This window comes from Podarcis tiliguerta, assembly GCF_965153285.1.
Source record: "Podarcis tiliguerta genome assembly, chromosome: 8".
Lineage (NCBI taxonomy): Eukaryota > Metazoa > Chordata > Lepidosauria > Squamata > Lacertidae > Podarcis > Podarcis tiliguerta.
This window is the reverse complement of record NC_139541.1, coordinates 38,385,342-38,413,122: the sequence shown is the minus strand read 5'-3', so window position 1 is coordinate 38,413,122 and position 27,781 is coordinate 38,385,342. Positions and strand designations below refer to the sequence as shown.

Below are 27,781 nucleotides of genomic sequence, written 5' to 3'. Positions count from 1 at the left end.
TGAAAGCCTCACAGCACTGCAGACCTGTTCTTCAAGCAAATTTAATGGTTTTAAATTTGTACACGGAAGCATACCATTAACTTGAAGGTGACATCAGTGATCTTATAACTCTATCAACAGCCTTGTTCTGTTGCTCAACTCTTAAGAAATGTCTCCTGCTTACCCAGCTTTTTTTTTAATAAAAAAATTGCAAATTTAATCCCTTGCTTTTTCCTCATTTGTTTTGGGGGCCCTGGAGGGATCGAAGGTGTGTGTGTGTGTGTTTTGTGTGCAGGTTCAATAGGAGCCTCTGAATGAAGCTAACACCCTTTTAATAGCCCACATGTGCCCTACATGCAAATTTAAAACATACTACGCCCAGTGTGGGAACCAGAATTAAGATATGTGTTCTGTGATGCTGAACCTTCCCACTTCCTGTATTTAAAAAACCACCAATGTACTCTCTTAGTGTTGTTTGTTTTTCTAAAACTATTATAATTTTTCATTTTCTTCATACTTTATGATCCATTATCTGTTGTGCACTTTTAAACTTCTGACAGTGTGTGCATAAAACTATACATGCATGTCAATGTAATTATGATGACAAAGTAAATATGATGCATCATTAAAGCAAAGCTTGTGAATAGCAGTTATTGTGTCCAAGAAAATGAAGCAAGGTTTTAAAATCTGGTTCTCTGCTTTGCCACACACTTTTGATCTGAATGTACAAACCATGGCCTCTAGAAAGCTAGCTTTCAGCCTAGTTTCAGGATTAGAAAGCAGTGCCTGGCTGATGGAGTAGTTACTCGCCTTCACATAGTAATGTGTGCAGCAGCAAATTTCTAAAAGGTGGTGATATAGAAGGATATAGTGTGTAGTCAGAAATCTATTTAAATCCAAGTACAGCAGCTTAATCGGTTTGTGTATATTTCATCAGTGCGGTGTCAAGTTCAAGTCACTGGGGAAATGCTGCTGCTATCCTAGTTCCACAAATAGGCAGCTGAAACCACCTTCCTTTCACAAATATAGCTGAAAAACAACTTCACGCTTATTGAGCTGAAAGCGTTACAGAGTCCTAAACTGTCAAAGATGCAGTAGGGGAACAGATTGCAGAAAGAATGTACGATTTTGTCCCTTCGGTTTTATTCCCATCCTCAGATGACTGGAATTTACAGTAATGTGAAGTCTTTAAAAACAGTAATAATGACGAGCGAAACAGCGATGTCCAGATATCTCCCTAGCTCCTCTCTCCCCCCCGGGTCAAAAAGAAGAAATGCAAGTTTTGAAAAGTGTGTCTGAGGGGAGGCGGCCGCACTTAAAAGAGTGCATATTTCTGGGCCGATCGTGGGCGAAGTCTGGGCCCCGCGTTTCCCTCCAGCCGAATTTCCCATTAGGTGAGAACAGCCAGGCGCGGCCATCTTGAGAGCGGGCTACGCTGAGCGGCTGCCAGCTTTTAAGATGGCGGAAGCCGCCTCCATTCCAGCCTCCGCTCGGCTTTCTCGCCAGGCCCCCGCCTGGATCTCATCGTCCGCACTGGGGAGCTGAACAGCTCGGTGCCTGGACCATGACCGGGGCGGTCTCCTTGCTGTTGCTGCTCCGGAGGAGCTGCCGCCGCGCTCTACGACTGGCGCCGCGGGCTTTCCCGGCGGCCGAGCTCCGGGCTCTGCAGAGCGGCTGGCCCAGGACCTGCACAGAGGGCGGCGGCGGCCTTCAGGTAAGGCTGAGGCGGTGAGGCACCTAGGTCTCTTAAAACGGCCTCATCACCCGTGAGGAAAGCCCCCCCCCCGGCCTGAACCCGCTAAACCTGCCAGCTCCTGGTGGTGACAGTCATGAGGGTTTTTTCTATTAATCCCCCCCTGTTTCCATAGAACTTTTTGCAGCTGCACAACCAGCAAATGAGAGTGCAATCCTTTGCACGTCTGTCCAAGAGAAAGCCTTATCAAGCTCAGTGGGACCTATTCCCAAGTAAGCGTGTATAGGATTGTAACCCCTGCCTTGGTAAAAAGTAGGATGTGGGTTGTACAGTACCGAGAAAGCGGGTGGGGGGGATCAACGTGATATAGCGGAGAGTGTTCCTTTCGGACTTGGGTTCAAATGGTCTATCAGCCCTGAGTTGCACTGGGTGACGTTAGGCCATTCACTCTCTTGCAGCCTAACCTACTTCACAGGGTTATTGAGAGGATAAAACGCTGGGTGTGTGGGAAGGATGGGATAGGAAATGATAATGCTTTATTTACATTTATATCCCACCTACCTTCCATCATGGAACCTAAGGCAGTGCATGTTCATGCACAAAATAAATAATAATACCAAAAAAGTCTCTGCACCCAGAATCAGGGGGAATCGTTCTTACGTAAGCTTTTCCCTAACGTGCCAGTTTTGTAGATTGAGGGATTGGCATCTTGCATCTTTGTTCAGAAATTAGTCTCCTACGGAGTCAAAGTTTAACTATTTAAAAAATGCAGTCATATAGCATGAAGCAAGAGTGTCAGGAGCAATCAAATAATAATAATAATAATAATAATAATAATAGAATGTATATGAAACATAATATCTCTAAGGGCATGAACAATTAAAAAGATTCCAAAAATCCTTGACTCCAAAAAGACAGCAGAGTTGGTGGCAATCAATAGTTTGCAGGTCTCACAATGGAAAAAGCCCTATTGTGCTCACCATTCACCTTCTGGAGGTACATTCAACCATGCAACACCTTGCCTGCAGCCATACGTGATAGCCCTCACTCCGGCTTGAGAGGACAGAGCAAATTCACATGCATTTTGCCACTGATTCTTACAACATCTCTTGTAAATGTAATTAATTATTCCTATACAGGATTGTAAGGTAGCTATTTTGCATTGAGTCTGGTATTGGGCATTCTAATATATACACCAGATATTCTCAGGATGAGGAATTGATAAACCATGCTTCTGTGCTAATCACTCCTAGTGTGGCCTCCTGGCCTGTCAAAAAGTCCATCAAGCTCCACTCCTAGAAAGCCCCTGACTCCATCCATAACTTAATTCCCTGGTATCTATTCATAATTCCCTGTAACCCTTGCACTGTTCTATTGTTTCCTCCTCAGAGCCTTCTGTCTCAAGTGCTTTCCCCCACACCTGGAAGACTTTTTCGGTCGGTAGCAAAAAGCCAGTTTATCCCCTTCAGACTCTGGAAATTTCTGGGTGAGTAAAGAAAGCTTGACAACAATAGTGCCTTTACTGGAACTTATTCCTGCCATGGCAGCGACCAACATGTTGGCCATTGTTCTATTTCTTCCCCACCCCCAATTTTCTTGCAGTCTTAAGTGTATCGCTTCCTCAATTACTCAAAGCTGGGTGCACAAACAGAAGCCAAGTGTGAAGCCATTGAAATGCAAATGTTGAGCTCTGAATATATTGGACAAATGAATCGCCTTTTCCAAAGTGTGAGGGTTACATGGGAAACCACACTAGGCCGCCAAGGGACGGGCTTTTCTTGGGTCCCACCCAGGTGTGACCAGACTCACCCCAAAGAGTTGTGCCTCAGGCTAGGCTCAGACATTGTTCCCCCCACCAGGCTTTCCTGATACTCCCTTAAAAAAAAAAATTCCAAAATAAAAAAACAAACATTTTGAAATTGCTAACAAGGCAATGTATATAACACATTTCCCCTCTTTATATGTAGGTAAGATGTAATGTAAGATCTGTTTGCAACTTGGAGCTTTTTGTATGCTTCATCATACTATTACAGTCTATACTTTTCCATAATCTGAGGAAAGGCTTAGGATAAATGTTGCTGAATTTGTATAGGAGATAAAATCATGCCACGCTATATAAAAATCAAATATTTTGAGCTTTGCCTTAGCTAATTTAAGTTGGTAAATCAGTTTTTCTGCCATGGCTCTTTGCCACAGTTTAATGTGCCAAGTATTCAATGTCAACAGTTCAGCAGTTTTCCAATTTTTGGTTGTTGCCCTGTGATCAGCCATCAACAAATTTTATTAGTTCCTTAGATATCACTTTCTTGTCCATGCTGCTGGTTTACGTTTTGAGGAGAACTGGCCTACAAGATGTAAACTTTCCTTTGGTTGCTGTATCCTGTCATTACTTTCTTTTTCTCTTTTTCCCCCTAGCTGTTGCATGTCACAAGTTCAATCCCACCCATGAAAGATTTATTGTGCTATGTCCACAGTAGCCTTGATTATTTATTAGAAGTATTTCACCCCACACACTTTAGCTGAAAAAGCTTCTAAACCAGCTTTATATAAGATCAATAAAAATAGGACAGTCTGTCTGAAAACTGATAATCTGAAAGACACAACATGAAAGGAAGAGGGGATGGGAAGGAAAGAGGAAAATAACCAAACAGGCAGAAAACACAGAGTTACATGATAGTTCTAATAATGGTGAGCTGGAATGGAAACAGCTGAGGGAGAGAAAGAGTCTCATGAAGAGACCCTTCTTCCCATCACTCTTTGTGCTTCAGCCTGTCTGAAGGAATGTATGCTTCCAGGTAAAGCAGGGAGACGTTCTGTGAAGCTGGGCTCTTAGCAGAGTTGACAATTAACAAATCACTTTGAGATCTAATTCAGCAGACATTATCAATAAATTGTATAGGAAAATTTGAGAAATTTAAACCTTGTTTATTACAAGCTGAGATGCTCAGAACTCTGACTGTAAATCTGTTGACAGGTGGCACTGACTATTTTTCTACCTCTGGTTCTCATCGCAATGGCAGCGGTGGTGAAGGATCCAAAGGGAAATCTCCAGAAGAAGATGAGGGTAAGTACAAATAGCAGTTTTGCTCTGAAGCTTCCAGTCAGAAGTGACTACAGCAGAGGTGGAACACCTTTTTGGCTCCATGGGCTGGGCCCTTATCAGCGTTGGTCTTATAGACCAAATTTGTCAGGTGATCTGATGGGGGGGGGCAGGATACCCATCTGTCAATCACAGGACATCATTATGCTCTCACATGAATGAAAGTGGGCGTATTAGCCCAGCTGTCAAAATTCCTCAAGAGGCTTTGTGAGTCTTTCCCCTCCCCCTGTGAAACTGGAGATTTAAAAGAGGAGCAATGGGAGACTTGCAAAGGCTTTAAGACTATGTCCACACTCCCATCTCAGCCTCCAGAACTTGGTTGCAGTTCTTTTGAATATATACAGCTTTATGTATTTCAGGTATTAAAGCTATTTAGAAGCTAATATTAAATGGATGCCTTAATTTGGAGCAGAAACTCTTCTACTGAGGCATGTGTTATTGATCCAGCTAAAGTTTTTCAGAGTATACACAGGCAATATTCTCAACCAATTTGCTTTTGCACAGATGTAACATTTTTGGAGTGACTTTCAGCTTGCTGCCTCAGTGGTTTTAGCATCGCTCCTGCTTTGGGTATCAAGTAACCATGCAAATATAATGAAGAAGGGGAAGCCTTCATCAGGGTGGAGAGAGCCATGCTGCTGGCAGGGAGGCAGTTAATATATTTTAACATTTAGCAGATGTTGGCTGTGTCAGAGGAGAGGGGAATACAGTGTTCACTGAAGAAGAAAGTTTTTATTTTTATTAGAAAATGATCTTGAAATACACAGATGGGAAGGGATAGTCTTGCTAAATTATTTTTCTAAGGGGTACATACATGTTTGTGTTTATCAGCTGTTTATTATTTACGTGCCTTTACCCTAAGGATCCAAGGTGGGTTGGAACAATTAAAAAAGTAAATTAAAACAATTTAAAACAGCTTCCTAAAAATATACATCTCAGGGGTCAAGTCAGAGTAAAGAGTATTTTCCAAAAGCTGCATAATGAATATGTCAGACTCGCCTCCATGGGGATGCACCCATCATTTGACTAGGACATTTTAAAACCTTTGAAATTTCAGGGAAACTGTTATGAGGATGAAGAATATTGGCTCTGGTGATATTATATGCGGCACAATGAGGTGGTGAAGTGGACTGCACCACTTTAAAGTGCAAAGGGGTCCTTCTATTTTTGAATGCTCCTTTACATTAAAAATATTATGTCAATAAAGGCCAGCAGTGCAGGCAAAGGGATGGGATTATTGATGTATTGCAGTGTAATCTAGCTATGTCTACTCAGAAGTAAGACTTATTGAATTCAGCAGGGCTTACTCATAGGTTAGTAGGGTTAGGATTGTAGCCCAAGTCTTCTGTTTTGCATAGAACTTTTACATGTGTGGGTTTTCAAAATCCATATCCCCTATCTGTGGGAAATATAGCAGCCCTATTCAGGTTTTATTGCTCCCCATGATTCACATTGTACAAGGAGACAGCAGGGGCCCATTCGCTGACCCCACTGCATATCTGCAAAGAGGAAGCCTGCCCAAATACCCACAGGCTCTCATTTTGAGTGTTAATCACACAGCGAGAATAACACCTAAACAAGTTGAGCATTGCAGTCCACTCCACCACCTGATTCTGTTGCATCCCTAGATCTAGCCATGTGCACCTGAGTATTTAACCTTTGTCTCCATTCTAGGGAGAGGACATTGGCACTTGCCAGGGAAAAGCATTCTGAAGATTGGCAAGACATTTGAGCAGAGTCTGTGTCAGGATTTGGGGGCCAGCGGGAGTATGCATGTGCCTCTTGCAGTGATAGTCCTGTCCCGCCACCCCCATCCCTCTGAAAATATTGCAGAGAGCTCCTTTAAAATTTCCTCTGCTGAGCTATAAAAAGATCACAAGGGCCTCCCACAGATGCTTAGCTTCAGAATAGCTTGCCCTCCCCCCCTTCACACAACCTGCATTTTGAGGCTGAGCTGACCTGACAGTGCCCCCAAGTTTAACATCCCTCCCTTGGAGCTTTCAGCAGATTTCATAGATGAAGCTAAACAGCCGCAGTGGTGGCTGTATTCTGCCCCTCCTCTTTTTTCCTCCTTGATGTAATTTGACTCTGCATTTTAAAAAAGGGAAAGACATATCCTCCATAGAACAAGTGTGCATGTGTGCGTATCCCAGTGCTGAGAGACCAGAAGGGCTTCTGGGCAGGGAGCAGGCTTGCACTTTGGCTGCCTTGTGGCTGCAAACTCCTAGTGCTGCTCTCTTGGATAAAGGTGCTGGAAATGAGATGCTTCCTGTTCTTTCATGTGTGCTGCAGTGCTGGTAAAAAGGCAAGAGGAAGCATCTCCTCCCATTGTTCCTTTGCTTTGAACACTAGCCCTTTCTTCTGCTCTGTGTGCAAAGTGCAACAGTAGATGAGTGTCTCTTGTGGTCCAGAATGGGGATAAACAAGCAGCTTGTTGCCACTGGACCCAGGTGGTTTCAAGCTAATTTCTTCTCCAGTAAACCCATACTCTGTATTCGAGGCTAATGATCCTTCATGTCAGATCTTAGTTTTTAGTTTCTGCCCCTTACTATGCCACTTCACTGTATGCACTGTGTATTAAAAAGTGCTTAGACCTTTACAGTTCTTGCTGTGCTTGCTAAAACAAAAGCCCTCTGAGGCGGTTGTTGCCATTCCCATTTTACAGATAGGTAACTGAGACAGTGTGTGTAAGGGAGAGAAAGGAGGAGGGAGAGAGGCCAGGGCAGTAGTGGAACATGAATCTGAATCTGCAAAATCCAGTGCTAGTGTTGCATCCAGTGAGCCAAACTGCAGAATTCAGATGGAACAGGCAGTGTCAGGTTAGCAAGGAGATGCTGTAATTTGCATGCTGCTGTGGAAGAGGTGCTGGCTGTCACAATGCAGTCCCTGTTCACACCAGTCAGCAGTTACTTCAGAGCAGGAATAGGGTCTGTTTTCATCATGACCCCTCTCCCAACCTCTGAGGAGAAAAGACACCTTCCTTATACTATAGATTGAGCTATTTACTAGGGAGAGTCTTACATTTGTTGCAAGGTCTTTTCAGGAGCTCCTACTATGAGTATGTTATGTTATGAGTATGTCCTTTCCGGTGCCTGAAAGGCTGCACAAAATAATATGCAGCAGTCATCTTGGCCAGGAGGTGTGGGTTTTTTTGGCTTGACTTGTATACACCATGACCTACTGAGAGCTACAGCCTTTCCCTGCTTGTAATGGATGGATAAGTTGACTTTGTGAGGTGGAATCCTCCTCTGTGTCTTTGGGGGAAAGATCATCCCAGCAGTAATTATTTACAAAGAGTCCTGTGGCCTGTCACTGCAGCCCCTGCAAGCTTTTAATCATGGAGTTCAGGTTTGGGGTTAATGGCAAATCATTTCTTCATGAAGGCTTTCTGAGGCTGGAATGGGTCCCACAGCTGCTGACAAGAAGTGTCTCTTCCAGCTAGTATATGACTTATTTATGGAATGATTAGTGTGACCATTCTGCAGTGTTGGGAGGTGAATGTGTGTGCTGTTTTGCTAAATGTGGGGTCCCTTTGCTGGTAGCCTGGCAGAGCTGGGTGGCAGAGGCTCTGAGCAACTGGCAAGGGTGGATGGCAGAGTGGGGCAAAATGCAGAGCAGTGCAGGCAGATCTCTTCATCTGTTCCTCCTGCTGTTTTCTGGTGTACTTGTAGACAAGAGCCATTCTATGGCCAGCCGGCATCTCTTTGAATTTTCCCACAGCAGCCTCTGAGTTCTACCTCCACCTTATGAGAGAGGCCCAAGTGATGGGGGAAAGCCCTTTTACAACTCTGATCAAAGAACACAGAGGGCACATCTGTTTGGATTGCCTCTGAAACCTAGGAGAGAGCAGTACTTTATTAGGATTTCCTCTGTCAGTGAAAATAGGTCGTTGCTTGCCAAAAAGAAGTTGATTAGACCAAGACGCTTTGCTGGTATGGGTCCTAAAAACTGTAGAGCTCTGAACCCCATGCCTGACAGTGCTGGGGGCTCTCAAGCCAGAAAATACTACTGCAATAGCTTTCCAGTTGTCTCCTAAGCCTATGGGGAGGTTAATGAACTTAGAGGGTATTTGGGCTTTATATGTAGGGTATAATTTGTGGTAATCAAGATAAATGACATTAGTGTGTTGATGCTTTTTATGGAGTTGGCTTGGTAGGTTAAAGTTGGTGCAAGCTTCCATGATTTGCAGAACACAGCAGACAAAATACGTCTTTGGATCCTGGAAGCTCTTAGATGTCATTTTGGTTTTCTGAAAAAAACTAGTAAGCTTGGGTGCTAAGTACTGGTAGATTTCCTCTTGGCCAAATGTGGGTGGACTTTTGTGTGTATATGCAGAAGTTCAGAAAAGCAGGTATTAAAGTTGTCCATACCTGTGATCAATAGAATCCCTTTTCCTTTTCCTTTTCCCTTTCCCTTTTCTTCTTTGATAAGTTGTTTAATGCACCCTTAGTATACACCTGGAACCCAAAAAGTAATCTCACCCCATACACTGTATGTTGTGGGAATCCTTCCCCCGAGTTAAGTTTCTGTGGGTTGTTGGGCTTTATTTTTATTTTTTACAATGTTGCTTTTTAATAATTCTTTATTGGGCACTTGCTAGCAACTCCTGTGATAGATTTTCTCATTCTGCTGTAGCTGGGCCTTTCTGATATAACAAAGGACTGTGAGATGGTAGGAGAAGACAAAAGAGGTGTGGGCAGGGCATAGTTCCTAAGATACTGGGGTTTGGTGAATGATGGCTTTATCTGAGAAACACTACTTTCCTCTAAGGGTGGGGGTCATTGGATAGTCAGGACAGAGCAAGCCATGAGTGAAATAATGGTGCTGGATGTCTGATCAGGCAGCTCCAGCTTGGAATTGTGGATGAGGCTGGATCTCTGTGCAGTGGGGTTTTTCTTTTTCCTTTTGCATCTGCTTTAACTGGTGGTGCTTGCTGATAAATGCCTTTGTTAACATAAATCTAATCTTGGCTACAGCAGATAGATTTTCCAACAAAACAGCCATGATTTATTTGGGAGGCTTCCTTAATGGCTCCGATGGATGATGTGCCATTGGCAGAGATGGACAGCAGTTAGGCCATTCAGGTTGGATCAAAGAGCAAGGCAGGATGAAATGAGACTTAGAATCCAAAATAAGAAGAGCCTGCAGGATCAGGCCAATGACCTGCAGATGCAGCCACCAAGATAGTTTTCTGCAATTTTACGAATGCCCCTAGCTCTAGGACAGCAATGGAAAAACTTTTACGTGTGGGCCTATTCAGGCCTGCCAGGTCTTCTCCATTTGGCCCACAAGGCCATATTGGGGAAGCCACAGACACTTTCCCTACACCTGACATCATATATGTTGGCAGGTAAAGACAAGGCTAGGCCCGGAGAGGTTTGCACCTGCAAAGCCTTGTGTGCAGCACTTTACAAGCACCAGCAGGCGGCAGATCACTGAGCCTTCCGTGCACAGTGCTATGCAAAAATGGGTCAAACGTGGCCTGTGTTGGGTGTAGGGAGATAAGTTCCCTATCCCTGCTTTAGGAATACAGTTGTCCTGGCTGAGGCTGATGGAATGTGGGAGTCCAAAGTCTCTGGAAGGCACTAGGTTGGAGAATCCTGCCTTAGAAGGGGCTTAGAATGCTGGAGAGATGGACCATACTTTCTAGTGTTGGCAGAAGTTACAAGCTTTTGAGTGCTGCTACTGTGCAGTTTGCCTCCATTCATTTCAACGGGTAGGAGCCCAATTCAGATCCCACATCCGTTTGAACCAAGTGCAAGTTATTCAGAGCAGTAGGACCGGGTGAATGCTGAAGAGCTTTCTCCGCATGATTCAAATGGGTTTTGCAAATTGCTCAATTGGTGCAAAGCTGCATCATTCATTCTGTATTTGTGGTAGTGGTGTGACAGAAGGCATCTTGCCCTTGTCTAGCCTAGCATTATCTGGTTGAGCCTTTAGGACCCTTTCTGAGAAAAAAAATGGATCTCCTTGTTGTTCCTCCTGCAGAATGTGAGCTGATTTGTACACGCTGTCTGGGCTGGCTCATGAGAGAGAACTGCTGAAACAGGCTAAATGTGGAAAGCTGGAGCTGGGTAGAGCAAATATTTGCTGGCTAATCGAATGCAAACTTCCCCTTTCCCTATGTGTGTTAATGTTGGAACTCCAGGTAGGCAGCTCCATAAACATGCTCTGCTCCTGAGCTGTTGGCCTAGTTTGAAGCAGGCATTTTACATGCAGCTTTGCTGTGTGACCTTGCTCTTGGTCTCTCCTCATTCAGTCCCTGGAAAAAAGGGGCTGTAATGTGATAGCACACTGCAAACCAGATGCTGCCTCTCCTAGCCCGGCTTAGCTTTCCTAGGAAAATGAAATGTGGAACAAAAAACAGACTGTGTGGGGGTCTGTGGCTTGGGGCATAATCAATCTGCTCTCCAGCTCGTAATGCTAATCTTGATGTGTTCTTATGTTTCCTCTCTCAAGAGGAAAAGAGACGCCGGGAGAGGGAGGACCAGATGTACCGGGAGCGCTTGAGGACCCTCTTTCTCATTGCCATCATCATGAGCCTGCTAAACTCCTTGAGCACCAGTGGAGGCAACATATCCTGGAACGACTTTGTAAATGAGATGCTGGCGAAAGGGGAAGTGCAGCGAGTTCAAGTGGTGCCGGAGAGCGACATTGTGGAAATCTACTTACATCCAGGGGCAGTTGTGTTTGGACGGCCTGTGAGTGTCTTTTTTCAGCAAGATCAGTCCTTAAAGTATTGCAAAGTAGGTTAAGCAAAGACTTTTCCATTTGGCCAACTTTGATTGATATAGGAATGTAGGCTTCAGGATTGGTAGTAGAAATTCCGCACACATTTAAGTTTCACAGATTTCTCCTGGTGTTGTGCCTGCCAAACAGTTGTGTGAACCTCCAAATGCTTCCATAGTTCTTCACCAGCCCCTAAATTGGCCTGTTGTCTTGGTCAACTCAGAGGTGGTTCTTTGAAAAATAATCTTGTTTTTCCCTAATCTGCTTTTTCTCCTCATAAGCAGAAAGCTGTCAAACTTCTGTGAAGTTTTCCTATATGGATATAAACATTAAGAATGCTTTTCTGATTGTTTTCATTTATCTGTTCATCTCCTTTTTCAGACAAGGAAGATAACATAATATCTATGCTGAATTTTTAGGTAATTCAAGTTAAGGGTGGGAAGACTTCAGACTTGCAGGATCTACTCTTGTTTTGTTACTAGAACCTTGAGGTCCCCCAAATGAGCTTTGGGTGGAAGGATGATGCACACTTAGAATTCAGACCATGGTACCTCTGAGCACTTGTCTAGCCTCAGAACTTGTTATTTGTACTAGAATTGAACTTGCAGGAGTTTCACACACAAATCAATTATGGTTTTCCAATATATGCTTTGTTTCAGCAGCTTCGTTTTAGTTGAGAGTTAGGGTTTTTGGTTTTGCTATTTTTATTTTTATTTTTAAAATTGGAATAAGAAATCTTTGCTGATCAGTTTAAGGTCACCCAGAGTTCACCCAGTAGATCCTGAAACATCTTTTGCCCATCCCTGCATTAAATGATTTGAGGAACAGAGAAATCTCTCACTGACTTTAGTGGAGACCTTTAAGGGAAAGCAGCTGAAGTTGCCTATGTAAAATCTAAATGAAACTATCACAGTGAATTTCATTGTCTTGGTTTTAAATGCAGAGTTTAAGCATAAGTCATCCTGATGACTTTCAAAAACTGTTTCTTGGAAAATTCCACATATTTATAATACAGTATTAGAATTTTGTGAGCAGTTTTTTGCTTTTTCTGGAACAATTTGCATACTGTCCTGAACATGCTTGATCTTGGCTGATCCCAGAAGCTAAGCAGGGTCAGGCCTGGTTAGTACTTGGATGGGACACTGCCTGGGAATACTGGGTTTCGATTCCTGCACTGAAGGGGGTTGGACTAGATGGCCCTTGGGGTCCCTTCCAGCTCTACGATTCTATGATTTCTTCTGACCAGAGTACTCTCAAAGTGGCTAACAATAAAGAAATATCCAATAATAAATGCAATTCAAAACCAAAAGACACAAATAGCATGACAGATAATGAAAACATCCAACTTTAATATGCAGCCCTGTTTAGGGAAGTTTTTAATGACTGATGTTTTAATGTATTTTTAATCTTTTGTTGGAAGCTGCCCAGCCAGATAGGTGGGGTATTATCATTAATAATAATAATAATAATAATAATAATAATAATAATAATAGGCTTGCACAAGAAAAACTGCCTTCTCCTGATGGAGGAGGTTTAAAAGAGAGCATTCCAAACCTTCCTCCAGAATGTGGGTACAGCCACAGGAAAAATCCTCTTGTGAGTCCTGACTAACTTAGCACCTGCCCCATGTGAGCCTGCAGTGGGTGGCCCTTCCATTAGATCTAAAATAACGTATTATAATACAATAAAATAATTCTGTACTGATTACTGGTACCCATAACAATAGCAGTTGCCACAAACAGTGAAACTTGCATGGCCTTGTGAGTTTTCCAGGTTGAGAGAGAAGGCAGCTAATATTGGTAAGAATGGGTTGCCTGTTGATTACTTAAGCCTCTCCTCTGACTCGTAGCAAAGTGCACCTTTGTCTGTGCTTAAGCCAACCTGAGATTTTGGCAAGCTTAAGAGGTCACATAGCTTTTAATTCCTTGCCCAGCAGCCACTTTTCATCCCCCTTGGAATTCCCCCACCTACTCACACATGACAGGCTGTGGCCCTGAGCAGTTTTTTTCCACCTGTGCAATTCCCAGTTGATCAATGTCCTGAATCTGGCCTCAGCGTTGTTAATGTTGCTTTTATGTGTCTCCAGAGGCTTGCCCTGATGTACAGAATGCAAGTAGCAAACATTGACAAGTTTGAGGAGAAGCTGCGGGCAGCTGAGGAAGAGCTGAGCATTGACCTGAAGGACAGGATCCCCGTTTCCTACAAGCGCACTGGCTTCTTTGGAAAGTATGACATATTTAGAAGAAAGCTCCACCACCATTGCACGGCACTATCTGCCCCACCCTCCATTTCTTGCCTTTCTCTCTCCATCCCACCATGCCCTCTGTGCTTCTTCCTCTTACTTGCCATGACTGTGTGTACAGTGTCTCCAAGCAGCCTTCCCTGACCTGACACTTTTCAGATGCTTTGGACTACAACTGCCATTAGGCTCAGCTAACAGAACTGTGCTGGCTTGGGCTGGCAGGAGTTGTAGTCCAAACTATCAGGAGGGTGCCAGCTTGGCAAAGCATGTCCTAAAAAGACTTGGTGGCCTAGACTGGGACACCAGCAGCCACCACAAACCACAAATGTGTGAAACGCATGACACACACCACTTCCTGCGGTTAGACAGCTAGGAGGTGACTTTGCCTGCTTCAGAACTTAATTGTATGATTTAGCTCTGTGAGATTTTCCATGGGAATATCATGGGAAAGGACTGTGGATTGGGGCAACCAGAACCCAGCCTAAGCACCATAGACTTACAAAAGTATTTTCTTGTGAAAAGTGTGCCAATCTATTTTCCCAGTGAATACTGCAGGGTGGCTTGGTGGACATGGCAATGATCATAGTGTGGGGGATCCAATGGAGATAATGCCTTAACAGCCTGAGTGAGCCTCCCACACGGTATTATCTTTGGCTTATAAAAATAAACTCCCGAGCGTTTGCCCATTAAGACAACAGCCGACTGTACCTTTGGCGGACACTGACTCATAGGCCCCATGCTGAGCAGAAATGTTTTGCTAATCAAACCCCAAATGTCAATGTGAAGCAAGTGCTCCCATTAAACGTATGGACTTTGTTATGCAGAACCCCACATCCTTTGTCACAAGGATTTTGCAAAGGCTAAAGCTGTTAATACTGATGTAAAGTCAGAATGGGAATTGATGCTGAGAACAGGAGGAGGGCAGAAGCTTCTAAAGATGCAGGAATGCTGGCTTGGAACGTTTGTTTCTCCTTAATGATGGCAAGAGCCAGCTCTTCTTGTGGTCTTCTTTCTGCTGCTGCAGCAGCTTTTATCCACAAAAAAACAATTTATGGAATCTTGTCATCTCTGGCTGACGAGCTTCTCTTGTAATAAGAATGGAAGGAGGCCTATAAACCATTCTGTTCCAGGGCCAGGCTTGGCTTTCTGAGGAGACTATGAAAAGAGTTTCACGGGTAAAACATTTCTGGGTTTGTGGGGAGGAAGGTTTTTTATTCACTCTCCCCATTGTGCTTTACTTTCAGAGCTGACAGGCAAACTAAATTATTGACTGACTTACATAGGAAGCTGCCTTAAACTGAGTCACACCATCGGTCTGACTGGCAGCGTCTCTCCAGGGTTTTCAGCAGGGGTCTTTCCCAGTCCTGCCTATAGTTGTCAGGAATTGAAACCTGGGACCTTCTGCATACAAAACAGATGCTCAGCCACTGAACTATGACACTTCCAGGAGCCAGGATGAAGAACGTCCGAAGTCCTCTCCATGGATCCCTTCAACATGAGCTACTGGCTGCAGATCGATTGATGCTTTCTTCCGCCATTACCTTATTTTCCATTTGGAATGTAAACTTTGTAGAAGCTACCCTTGTGCTGCTTTCACTGTTGAATCTGTGCCTTAACAACCACATGTAGTTATTCTTGGTGGGTAGTTTAAAAAAATAACTTTTGCTTTTATCACTTGGCAATCTTGCATTGTGAAAGGTTGGCTATTTACCTGAAAGTTGCAGTCATTGAGAGTTGTGACTTGAATGAGGATGGTATTAAATCCTTTAGCCACCTCTAGCACTCCCAGCAGCCCACCACTTTTCCCACCTATGCCCACTGAATCTCAGACACCTGAAGACATTGTCCCACATGCTGGACTTGAGGCCTGCTTTCCACGACAGTCGCTCAGAGGAGCTGGTCTGAAGCACTTCACTGACTTGGGGAAGGGCCTTAGCTCATTGGTAGAGCAACTGCTTTGCATATGGAAAATTGTAGGTTCAGTCCCCACTGGTGTCTCCAGGTAGGGCTGGAAATGACCCTGCCTGAAATGCTGGAGAGATGTTCCCAGTCAGTGGAGACAATTGAGCTAGATGGGCCAGTGGACTCTGAGTAAGGCAGCTTCCTAGGTTTCCCTAGGTTTCAATGGAGCAATCTGCCCAGAGTCAGAGACAACACACATTCTCTGTTAGCGACATTTGTTTGGAACTTCCCCCAAAGCTTTATTGGAATTAATGCCAGCTGCACATTAACGCTTGAGAGTGAGAGCACAGAAGATGCCCCTTTACACTGCCCCCAAAGCTCATTGGGCTCTTAACCTGTTCTTTGATTTAGACAGGCTCCTCCCCCCCCCCAAAAAAAGCTGTACTCCAGATGTTGCAAGACTCCAGCTCCCATCATCCCTAACCTTTGGTCATGCTGGCTGATGGGAATTGCAGCTGAAGCGCCACAGGTTTCCTGTCCCTGCATCTTGAAATGTTGCCATAGCTGTCCCACAAATACAGTACTGGCTATGTTTTTGTCCGTTCATAACTGATACAGCAGTTGCTTAGGTCTGACCCTGGTTTGCTGTTGTCTTTGCAGCGTCCTCTATGCCCTGGGGATGGCTGCTGTGGGTGTTGGCATCCTGTGGTACATCTTTCGCCTGGCCGGGATGGCAGGAAGGGAAGGAGGCTTCAGTGCCTTTGTAAGTAGTTCTCCCTCCTGCTTTGTTTTGGGTGGGCCTGGCTTCTTCTTCCCTCCCCCAGCAAAGTCAACAGCGGATGAGAATTAAGCTGTGCCAAAGGCTGGGCGGCCCTGTGCTATGTCTTGCTGCTTTTCCTATCAGCTGACGGAACTTTACAGTATTTGGCCTCATGGGTGGGGTGGTGGAGGGGGGGCGTCCTCTGTCCCTCTAGGCTGGGAAGGCTGAGCTCAGGGAATCTGCAGGGCAGTTCTCTGCTGTTTTCAGGGCTCACTAATGACTTGCAGCTGGGAATGGCATTTCTTTTGCTTTTGTCTTGCCAGCAAATCTCGCATGCAGCAGCGAACACAAATCCCTTGCTTTTAGCAAAATAACTTTTTTCAGTCTTTAAAGCTGCCTAAGCTTTTTGGACTATGCTGTGAGCTGGCCTTCATACCTCCTGTCACATGCCTCCCTCCCAGCATCAGCCAAACCCCTGCCGCTCGGTCAGCTGAGGGGAAGGATGGTGATTTCTGTCTGTCTGCCTGCCTGCCTGCTTGGGAGGGGCTGGGGGAGGTGGAAATGGGCTGAAAAAAATGTTCTGCAGTTCAGTAGCCCAGTCAGCTCTGTCCTACTCCCTTTACTTCATAGCTGTGGAAGTTCCCAAGGCTCCCTCTGTACTTCCTTTAGGTGGGTGACACCCCTGGCACTTTTATTGATGCACTTCCAAGCTTGTGGCCTGCTGTAAGCTTAGTTGAAAGCCAACATTAGTAGCTGTTTTCAGCAAAGGATAATGAGCAGTTATGCAGAGGCTGTTTAGCTAAATTGTTGTTTTGTCTGTCGCTGCGGTTTAATGGAGGCTAGAATGCAGTGCCTGTTGCTTTTGAGGTCCCTGTTGCTCTGTTCGCCCTCTTCTCCCCCTGCCACCATTAAAAAAAAGCCCCACCACCAAGTCTCTTGCATAAGCAGCATTCTGAAAGCCAGGGAATTGAGTGCATCATGCTGCCATTTTGGTGGAGTGGTCGCCAGCCCGGCTAGCGAAACTAAAATTACAAGAAAGGCGTTCTAGAGAGCTCCTTCCATCTGATTTCTCTGTCTGTAGATTCTTGGCTGGAGGGTGGCGGCAGCAATTGTTTGAGGCATCCCTCCAGCTTGCTACTAACATTAAAACCTAGATCAAGATAGCAGCTGAGTGAGTGGAACCACAGCCCTTCTTACCTAAAGCAGAAAATAGAACAGAAAGGCAAATAAATGGTCTGCCCTGTGGAGGATGGCACATGGGCCCTGCCAAATGCAGCGTGAGCACTTCATTGCTCAGTGAACTGCTCTTCCTCCAAGCTCATAAGAATCAGGACTTTGTATAACCCCTGCTTTTCTTTATTCAGCCATATCTTTCTCTCTCTCTCCCCTCCACCCTGCCCACCCCTCAACAGAGTCAGCTGAAGATGGCCCGCTTCACTATTGTGCATGGGAAATCTGGGAAAGGGATCAGCTTCAAGGATGTAGCAGGAATGCATGAGGCCAAAATGGAGGTCAAGGAATTTGTGGATTATCTGAAGGTAAGACAAGTGCTGGCAAGTGCAGCTGGGAAGTTGGGAATGGGAGGGATTGAGTGGGCAATGCTGTGAATCCAGTAATGCATGTGTGGGGAACCTTGGGCCCTCCAGGTGTTGCGGCACTACCACTCCCCTCTTCTGTTGGCTATGCTTGCTTGATTTTCCCTGTGCAGGAATGTTGTGGGACCTTTTATTTGTAGCGTATTTGTTTTTTTTTGGTCATACTTGCCCCAGGATTCTTGGGGATAGGGGTATCCTTTTTCAAATAGCACTCTTTTCATTATGCCTTTTCCATCACACTATTAGCTATAGGCCTCATGAGTAGTAGTGGGCCTGATTCTTTGTGGTGCAGGGGCAGAGGGCCTGTCTCTGAGCAAGGGGTGTGGTGTGGCTGAATGGGCAACCATCGTGTCTGCTGAGCTACTAAGGGACATGAGGGGATGTTTCTTTTTGCACGCTGTCATACATGTGGGAAAGAACATCAGTGGAAGTTTGTGATTTGCTTCCTATAGGTGAAGATGCAGAATGAGTATGCAGCTTAAAATAAGTTTTTTCTCCTCCCACTCCTAGAGCCCTGATCGTTACCTACAGCTTGGTGCTAAAGTTCCCAAAGGTGCCCTGTTGCTTGGACCACCAGGTTGTGGCAAGACCTTGTTGGCAAAAGCTGTTGCTACTGAGGCCCAGGTGCCATTCCTGGCGATAGCTGGCTCCGAGTTTGTGGAGGTGATAGGAGGTAAGTCCTGGGGCGGGGAGGCTGGATTCACTTAGAGGTGGTGTGTGTATTTTTATTTTTTTTTAATCTTTGCTTCTTCAGCAGTCAGCTTTGATTTATTTAACCGAGCCAGCTAGGTGTGAGGCATTGTACAGAAGGAATGTGGTCCTTGCAATCTGTTTCTGTGGAGCAGAACTTGACTCGGGGCTCTCAACCCCCAGGAAGGCAGTCTGAGCAAGATTCCAGGCATCCACTCAAGGGGAAACGCAGTAGCTGAATAGGGATGGTGTATATCTGGGTAGATGTAAACACCTTCCCTCCCTAGCCCACTACAGTTTCCTTTCCACAGTTGATCAAAAGGCAGAGGGGTCTCTCTCCTTGGTGAGAGCTGGAAGGAGGACTCTGTGGGAGCCTGCTCAGCTTTCCCCTGAAACAAGCAAACAAACAAAAAGTGTGTTCCTGTGGGCTTAATGAAAATGTGGCTTACCAGGAAGAAAGCTTTGTTCTCAGTTAGTTTATTTTTAGGAAACTTTGAAGCCCTCTCACAGAGACTGCTGCTTGTGTCCTGGGGCAGTACGGCATTTTCACTGACTGATCTAATACATGCATACATACATACATACATACATATGCATACAAATACACACACACACACACACATATATATATATATATACACACACACACACAGAGAGAGAGAGAGAGAGAGAGAGTGAGTTCCCCTCTTGATACCAATTCTGCTGCTCTTCCTTTCTTCCACTCTGCTCAACTTCTGACCCTGAAACTTTCTAACTGAGACATCCAGTTCTCAATGGAGAGCAGCAGAAAATCCTTTTGGAGGAGCCAACCTAGTCCAGTCAAAGGCACCCTGGAAAAAAGTTGGGGGCTTCTTGTTTCCTGGTCTGCTGTTAGGCAGCAAATATCCTCCTAGTTCAATTTGGTTTCTTGTTGCTGCTGCGATCTCTGCTGGCACCTGAAACCAGGCAGCCCTCTGATAACCTACAACATAATAGCATATTTGAGCCCTGCTGGATCAGGCCAATGGCTCATCTAGTTCAGTATCCTGTTCTCACAGTGACCAATTAAATGCCTATAGGAAGCCTGCAAGAGAGATTCAAGCACCAGAGCACCTATGATTTCCAGCTACTTTTATTAGCAACAAGGGCACTGTAGGCCTGTTGGACAAAGCACAACCAGCAGCCTTGGGACATATTTAAGCTTGTGAGGGCCCAGATTCAGGAAGCAGAGCATGAGGCTATTTATTAGAATGGATTTGTTCTCTCTTCTCCTTCCCCCCTCCCCCTACTCCCTTCTGTAGGACTTGGGGCTGCTCGCGTGCGGAGCCTCTTCAAAGAAGCCCGAGCCCGTGCACCCTGCATCGTCTACATTGATGAAATTGATGCTGTGGGGAAGAAACGCTCCACAAACATGTCTGGCTTCTCCAACACAGAAGAAGAGCAAACCTTAAACCAGCTGCTAGTAGAAATGGATGGTCAGTAGCTCAGGCACATTCTCCAGTCTTGCTTTCTTCCTTGGCTTGTGGTCAGAAATATTTCCCCTTTCTCCACTCCAGGAGGAAAACTCTCCTCCTACTGTTGCCATGGTATTACTCACAGAAGATGGCAGCTCAAGCATGCCCCCACCCGCTCCCTGCCTTTCCCCCCCCTTTTTTCCTTCATTGCTAAGCTTCTCTCTATTGCCCAAGTACTCCCAGATTCTCCAAAGAGTTCCAAACTCTCCTTGTCACACTTGATGTTGCCACCCCCCCTCACTCTGCAGTTTGACTTCGACCCGCATCCAGAAAGGGAGGGTCACAGTTGTAGGTTACAGGTAGGCCACTCCAATTAAGATTAGTTAGATGTGGTAACCAATGCTATAACTGTAATAAATGCATAATTCCCCCCCCCCAAGGTGGGTAGGTTTAAAGCCTGTTTACTTGGAAAAATAAAGATTGGATGCAGAGGGGCAGAAGCAGATACAGTTAGTTCCTTCTGCTCTTCAGTCCTTCAGCCAGTGCAATCCCACCCCCATCCCCTGGTAAGGAAGAGCAAAACTTTGGCCACTCCCACTGCTCTCTTCTCCCAGCTCTGCCTACTGTCTTTCAGACCTGGCAGCAAGAAGCAAGAGAGATTCTCATTTGGTTGCTAGGTTTCTTTTGGTTGCTTATTGCATGCCTTGTGTGTTACTGCTATCACTGGGTCTCTTGATAGGACTCAAGGTATTGAGACTGGACCCATTGGTGGGTTCTTAAAACTCTCTGAAATGTACCACCTGGCTGGTTTCCCACTTGTGTGCACAAGTGTGTGCACGTATGTGTCTGTAGCTCTAGGATTTCCTGTTCCCTAAGCTCTCTTGGGGGGAAAAAATTCAGGTACTCCCTAGGGCAGGGATAGGAAACCTGTGGCCCTCCAGATTATGTTGGACACTAACTGCCATCAGTCCTAGCCAGCAGTGGACAGACATGGTATCCAGCAACATCTGGAGCTCCACAGGATCCCCAACCCTGCCTGAAATAAGTACAACATTTAGGGGGAGGCCGATGCTAAGAAGCACCAAGTGGTGCTGGAAAGGTGGCCCAAGACTTCAAGCCTTAGCTAGCCTTTTGCTTCAGCTGGTGTCTGTCTGGGAGAAGGCCTCTTCAGAAGTGCCTTGGCTGGGAGCCAGCCAAAGCTTCATCTGGCCCCCCGAGCATAGCAGTCTGTGGTGTGCTTGACAAACCCAGCCAGCGTCTTGCTTTGTCTCTAATATTGATGCAGCCACTCTGTACTGCTAGTGTAGCTGAAACTAGATGAGTGAGGTTGAAACGATGTGCTTTTAAAAGAGTCTCTGCTAAAGCACGAAAGCACCCTCTTTTGCTTCATGCTGGCTGATCAGAATGAACCGAGCTGAACTAAGGAACATGAGGAAAGCAGCTCCTGTGAGAAACAGTTGAAAGAGCCAAGTATGTTCAGCTTGGGGAAGGGAAGGTTGGGGGAAGACATGATCGCAGTCTTAAAATATAGGAAGGGCTGTCATTCAGGAGAGCATGGAGCAGACTTGCTCTCTTTTCCTCCAAGGGTGAGGAGGTCTAGAATGAATGGGCAAAAAGTACAGACTGCAGATTTTAGCTGAACTTTAGGAGAAAGTTCTGAATGGTAAGAGCTGTTTGACAACAGAACAGACTCTGCCTTGGGAGGTGGCAGACTGTCCTTCTCTGGGCATATTGAATTACAGCCTGGGTGGTCACCTGTCAGGGATGTTGTGCTTGCATTCTGCATTGCAGGTCCTGGATTGAGCCAGAGGGGGACTAGTTGACCTCTAAGGTCCCTTCCATCACAAAGGTTATATGAAGAGTGTGTGTATGTGCGTACATGCTCCCATGCAATGTTAACTCTGCCATGCAGATTTGAGCATGATTGGTCCATTCTCCATGCACATACTGATCTTGGGCTCTACTAAAACTTGGATTTGAGCCTTGCTTTTTCAAAAAATTGAATAATCTTCCACCAGATGGTCAGAAGCCTCCCTGCTCTCAGCTAAAGTGTGCAAGCAGTCGACCACTCTTCATCCCTGAATAGAAGGTTGCTTGCTTTCTTAAATTTGCCATACTTTGGGTGGAAACAGAAGTGTATGCATATCCCAGTAGGTTGAGAGAGCCTGGGTAGTTGTGTAACAGGGAGAGCACCTGTTAGATCCAGAATTGCTTCCTTTCATTCCGCCCTTTGTGCCCTGGGAGTGGGGGAGGCAGCTCCTCTCCAGGAGTCTTGTTGCCTTAATCACACTCCGTTGCCAGTTCAGTCATGTTGAAGCTAGGGGTGTTGATTTGGGGGAGGGTGGAGAATAGATTGACAAAGGGTCACAGGATTATAAAAGGCTCAGTCTGGAGCCTTGCACTCCCAGGCCTTGTTCTGATGGTGTGTCTTAGGCGAGCACTGGAAAGCTTGTTGTGTTTGGTGATGGATCTGCTGGTTGTCTGATCTATTTTGGGAGCACTTCTTCCCAGGAGCAAAGCAGCTAATGTTCTGCTTGCACTAATCTTGCCATAGGAATGAAGCTGCTTAGCCCACGTGACTGACTCCCAGCGCCTCTATTTCCTTCCTTCTTGCCTTGCAAAATACCCTGACAGACTGATGCACAGTTGTGCTTTGTTGTCTTCTGGAATTTGCCTCCACAGCATCCCGCAAGGAGGCAGAAGTGAGGCTCATTAGGTAGCAGCATGCAGTAGGAGAGTGGACCTCTGGGTTATCTGGAGGATAAATCCCTTGGGTGAGCTATTGTGCTCATCTCTTGGGCAGCGTGGGGAAAATATGCCCCTGCTGCCCCCACTCTAAGGCAGCAGTGTGTGCTTCTGCAGTTCAAGCAAGGAAGAAGCCTAGCTATATCTGCCTCATGCCAAGAGCTTCCTGTGTAGCTTTGTATTTGGCTGGCTGCATTGCCCCACAGCTGTGGTCATGCCATTTAAAGATGGCAGTTCTGCCAAATGCACGCTGCCACTAAAATGTTATCTTCAGGATACTGACAACTGCTAGAATGCAAACTGTTAACATAATTGTGAGAGAAGTTGCATCAATGGATTAACAAATAAGTTGTATGAATGCTGGTCACATTTGAGTCTAGCGGGCTTCAGTGTCTTCTGCAATTCAGGGATTGGAATTGTAAGGACAGGACAATTAAAAATATATATTTCTGTGTGTTCTTAGTTGTATAAAATGTGCAATAAACCATTTAAAGGAGGAAATTGTGTCCAGATCTGTAGCGTTCTGGCATTTATATAATCCACATGAGTCAATTTTCGCTAGATAGGTCCATGAGCACCTGCTTGATTGCAGCCTCTTCTTTCCCCGCCCATGACCTTGCATATTAAAGCATGTTTGTGTACATTTGACCTCTCATGCAGGGAAATGTCTCTCTCTGGAGCTTCTTGCTCGCTCAGGTGGCACATTCCATTCACTTCTGCTCTTCACATTTTTCTCTGTTTCAGGCATGGGGACCACTGATCATGTCATAGTGCTAGCATCCACCAACCGGGCAGATATCTTGGACAATGCTCTCATGAGACCTGGGAGGCTTGACCGCCACATTTTTATTGATCTGCCTACTCTCCAGGTATTATTTGGACCCACCTCTGCTGTGACTCTTGGATTCTGTGGTTAAGGTATTGGGCAGTGGCAAAGGCTAGGCAGTGGATTGTCTTCTTTAGTATTTGACTCAAAAGTGGTGCACTCAATCCCAGGAACTGGATTCACTCCATTGTTGGTTTTCTGCTAAAAGGGTGGTTCTGTTGCTTCCTGTTGGAGCTCTAGCAGAATCTCGGCTTTGCGAATGGTGCGTTCAAATTGCAGGCCTATATGAGCTCAGTAAACCTATAAAACCATTTCTGCTGGGTTTATGTTGACCCACAATTGGAAGAGCACGAACCATAAAGTTCAGTAGTCATTGTCAATCGGACAGTCAGGAACTATGAGGATTTCCACACAAGGTTGATTAAAACAACAACAACAACAACAACTTTTGTGCTAAGGAAAGGAACTGGTTATGCGAGAGGCACCTTTTGGGAGTACTCCAGTAATAGTTCTCAGAACATGACCCTTGTGCCTTTGCTGTGGTGCTTTTAAGCAAAGGACCAAATGCTTTCAATCAGATTTGTGTGTGTAGATGGATGCAGAATCACACAGTATGAATTTGTGCATTTAGAACTCTTAAGGCAGGCTTGGCCTGACTTCAGTCTTGCATGGTCTGCTTTTTAAAAACACACACACAACCGAAATCTCTGTGGTTCAAGCATGTTTTTTTTTTTTTTTTTTTAAAAACAACAACCCACAGAGCTTAAAATAGCTCCCTGCTTGCATCCCTAGGTATTTGACTGCTAGCCAGGTAGAAAAGAGTCTTGCGTGTTTCCAGAAGACATTTGGGGCTTCTTGTGATCTCAGTAGGCAGAGTTAAGTGCACACAGTGGGAAGCATAGAAAACGACCCAAAGAAAAGGAACCTCCTTGTCCTCCTCCTCTCCCCTCCATTGATCCTATGTAAGGTTTCCTTCTCTTCCCACTGCCCTCCCCGGAACAGCTCATAAATGGCTGCATCCGCTTGGGCGGTAAGCAGGACCTGAATTGAGATGAGGGTTTTCCTTTTTAAAGAAGCACCAGCATCCCCTCCTCCCATCTGGGGCTTCGCTATCCTCCTGCTCCTCCAGGTTTTCGCTTAAAATACCTCAAATGCCTGATACGATCTGGCACCGGAAAAGTGAGCTGTGCAGCTGCCTTGAAGGAGGAAGGAGAAGGAAATCCTGGCAGCTGAGCCCACTGCTTTAATCAGGACCGCCTGGACCAGCTGAATGAGTCACTTGCTGGCCTGTAGCCAGCTAGATCTGGCCCCCTCACCCCAATTGCAAATTGCCTCTCTTCATTCAAGGAGAGGGGAGCATCTGCAAAGCCCCAATTCTCTCTCCCTCTCCCTCTGTCTGTCTCCCCCCACCCCAGCCCCCGCCCGCTCAGCCATGCAAGTGCTATGATGATAGAAACATTAAGGAATAAATCAAAATTAATAGGAGGGGGGTATAGCGAGAGGAATGACCTTTGGAGGGAAGAGCCAATGACTTCTTGCAATGACTTCTTTACATCTGTCCTGCATTTGAAAGAAGCCGTGGAAATATCCAGAGCCTGGAAAGATAGGCAAGCAAGAGAGACTCTGCCCCCTGGTGGCTTTGCCTTGTAATAATCATGGCTTTGCCAAGCCTGGCATCTTCCGTTGAGTAGAGATTCCTTCTTTCAGAAATCCTGCTTCTGAAGCAGCAGCAACCCCAATTGCATGGTGAGCCTTGCTGGGGTGGCAATCTACTCCAGCTCCTTTTCAGGCCTCTCCCAAAAGGCATCTTGATTTGAGCCTACAACAGGCCTTTCAGCCCTGCCTCATATTGCTGGTCTGCAACTTGCATCATGACCATTGGCTGTGCTGGCTGAGGCTGGCAGGAACATCTAGAGGGCACTCTGTTCACTACCACTTGCCTACAGTCTGTATTTTCAATAGAAACTACTCAGGTTCTGTGGGGCAGCGTGCATTTTTCTACGCACACTGGCACACAGGCTTTTAAAAATGCTTTTTAATAACTAATATTTTTAGACTATGTTGTGGACTCCTGTCCTTTTGCCTTGACACTTCTCTCTCCTTTCAGTTGCTTTATCCCATGCTAAGGAGGATGCACAGTGTTCTCAAGCCAAAGCCCACGTCCTAGTGAGACTACCCACTGGCTCCAATAGTTTTTGGATGGTTTATGCATGTTTTGACATAGGGATATTAGCAATCTTCTGTAAAGTCTAGAGAAGCAGTTGCAGGGGTGGATGAAGGTCTACCTGGTCCATCATTCTTTGCAAGAATAAGTATAAATAAGCAGGAAGGCTGTGAACCTGGGACTCCCTTCTACCCACCCTTCTGCTTTTAGAGGACAAGGTGATGTCAGCATCTTCCTTTCTTCTGATGCCAATTTGTGCCCTTCAGCATCCGCTGCGCCATGCAAAACTGCTCTGTCTTGTTCCTTGCAGGAGAGGCGGGAGATCTTTGAGCAGCACCTGAAGGGCCTGAAGCTGTCTCAGGCTGGCACTTTTTATTCCCAGCGCTTGGCTGAGCTCACTCCGGGGTTCAGTGGTATGTAAGAGCAGCTGTTTGTCTGGTTTTCCTTTGTTTTGTTGTTGTTGCTGTTTGCATCCAGCCACATGTTAGCAATCTCTGTAGTGCACTTTAGTCATGTATGGCTTGGCTACCTTCCACCCGGCTGCTTCCTTCCAATGCTGCTGTGTGTGATGTGAAAGAAAAGAGGGCCAAAGCGCCCCCCCCCCGGTGCTGTAGTTATGGTGGATGGAAATTGACACACAGACTAGTACCTAGCCTGGTTGTGCTAAATCCATGAATCGGCCAGTTTTCCAGCATTTTTGTTAGTTTTTCTTCCAATAGAGGTAGTAAAAAACAATTCGTGCTTGGCGTGTGTGACCCAGATTTTTGTGGGGTTGGAGCTGCTGCTTCTGGTTGTGCCTGCTGGAAACTTAGTAGCTGGAAAATCAGTGCAATTATCTGGGGAAATGTTTCTGCAGTCTAAAATATTTTAACTGAGCAGTTCAGCATTGGATTAACTTGAGAGAAACGGGTAGGACATTCCTGCTTTCCTGAGCCTCTAGTCCATCTCTGAGCTCAGAACAAAGCTGTGAATTTCCTGTTTGTGGAGTATCCTCTGTGAGTTCCCCGCTGGTGGCCCCCGCTCTGCCTCTTCCGTGATTCTTTTGAGCAGCCCCCACACCACCCACATGCTCAAAACTCAGAACAGATGTGCCTTCTCCTCCCTGGAGAAACTTGTGTGATTGTGGTCAGAAGAGCCCCAGCGGGCAATGCCAAGCCCAGGCCACCCTCTCCTAAGCCCAGCTTGAGACGGTGCTTGATTAACTCATTGCTGTCCACCATGAAGCCTCTCCTTGAGGGTCACCTTGTGGTTTTAAATCTAGCATACAGAGCACAACAGCGAGAGGCTTGCAAGATCCTGCTTCTTTCTGCTTTGCATAACAGCCCCTTCCCCCCTCACTTCCTGATTCTCCCTCCTTTGTACTCTGCTTTTTAAAAATTCTTATTTGCAGAACAACTTTTTTTATCACAGTAAAATGTGACAAAGGGAAGCTGATTGAAAATAAATTCATAGAAAGCACTAATGGTTGCCAGTAGTACCCCTAAAAAGATGTGGCAACATTATTGACAACAGGAAGTCCAATTCAGGGAAAATAACAAATCAGAGTTAGAGATCAAGCATGTTACGTAGCCAGAGTGATAAAAAAAGGGATATATTCTGCCAACAACTATATAATAAATACACTGTTAAACATTTCAAGCCTGGAATGTTGGCTCTACCTCTCATTACCTTGACTAAAACAAAACAATCTCGTTTTTTAAAATATGTCATAGAAGCAGCTTAAAGAAGCAGCTCTGTCAGATACTAGAAATGCCCACACCTTATCAAGCAATGCTACTAAGGTTTGATGCTGTTCTGTGATTTAGGGGGGGAAAGTTGCCACTGTAAATAGGTGGGCTACAAGAGTCGAAGCAGGTACACATAGCTTCTTTACATAACCTAACAATGCCACAGGGATGTAATGGGGCATTGCATGTAATGGAT

At 45.5% G+C, this 27,781-nt stretch overlaps 1 protein-coding gene across 2 annotated transcripts in view; it reads left to right on the top strand.

The window, feature by feature from the left end:
• The first annotated feature begins 779 nt into the window (after nucleotides 1-779).
• The window catches only part of SPG7 (SPG7 matrix AAA peptidase subunit, paraplegin), a 33,755-nt gene continuing 6,753 nt past the window's right edge, over nucleotides 780-27,781 (top strand). Inside the window, exons 1-11 of one of the 2 annotated variants that reach the window (XM_083456459.1) lie at nucleotides 780-1,693; nucleotides 3,062-3,158; nucleotides 4,647-4,736; nucleotides 11,232-11,473; nucleotides 13,588-13,727; nucleotides 16,306-16,408; nucleotides 17,818-17,943; nucleotides 18,511-18,673; nucleotides 19,971-20,144; nucleotides 23,613-23,737; nucleotides 26,169-26,271. In XM_083456459.1, the coding sequence (XP_083312585.1) occupies nucleotides 1,544-1,693; nucleotides 3,062-3,158; nucleotides 4,647-4,736; nucleotides 11,232-11,473; nucleotides 13,588-13,727; nucleotides 16,306-16,408; nucleotides 17,818-17,943; nucleotides 18,511-18,673; nucleotides 19,971-20,144; nucleotides 23,613-23,737; nucleotides 26,169-26,271 (1,513 nt within the window). In that variant the 5' untranslated portion in view covers nucleotides 780-1,543. The remainder of the gene's footprint in view (nucleotides 1,694-3,061; nucleotides 3,159-4,646; nucleotides 4,737-11,231; nucleotides 11,474-13,587; nucleotides 13,728-16,305; nucleotides 16,409-17,817; nucleotides 17,944-18,510; nucleotides 18,674-19,970; nucleotides 20,145-23,612; nucleotides 23,738-26,168; nucleotides 26,272-27,781) is intronic. The other variant, XR_014515014.1, reaches the window with a different exon arrangement.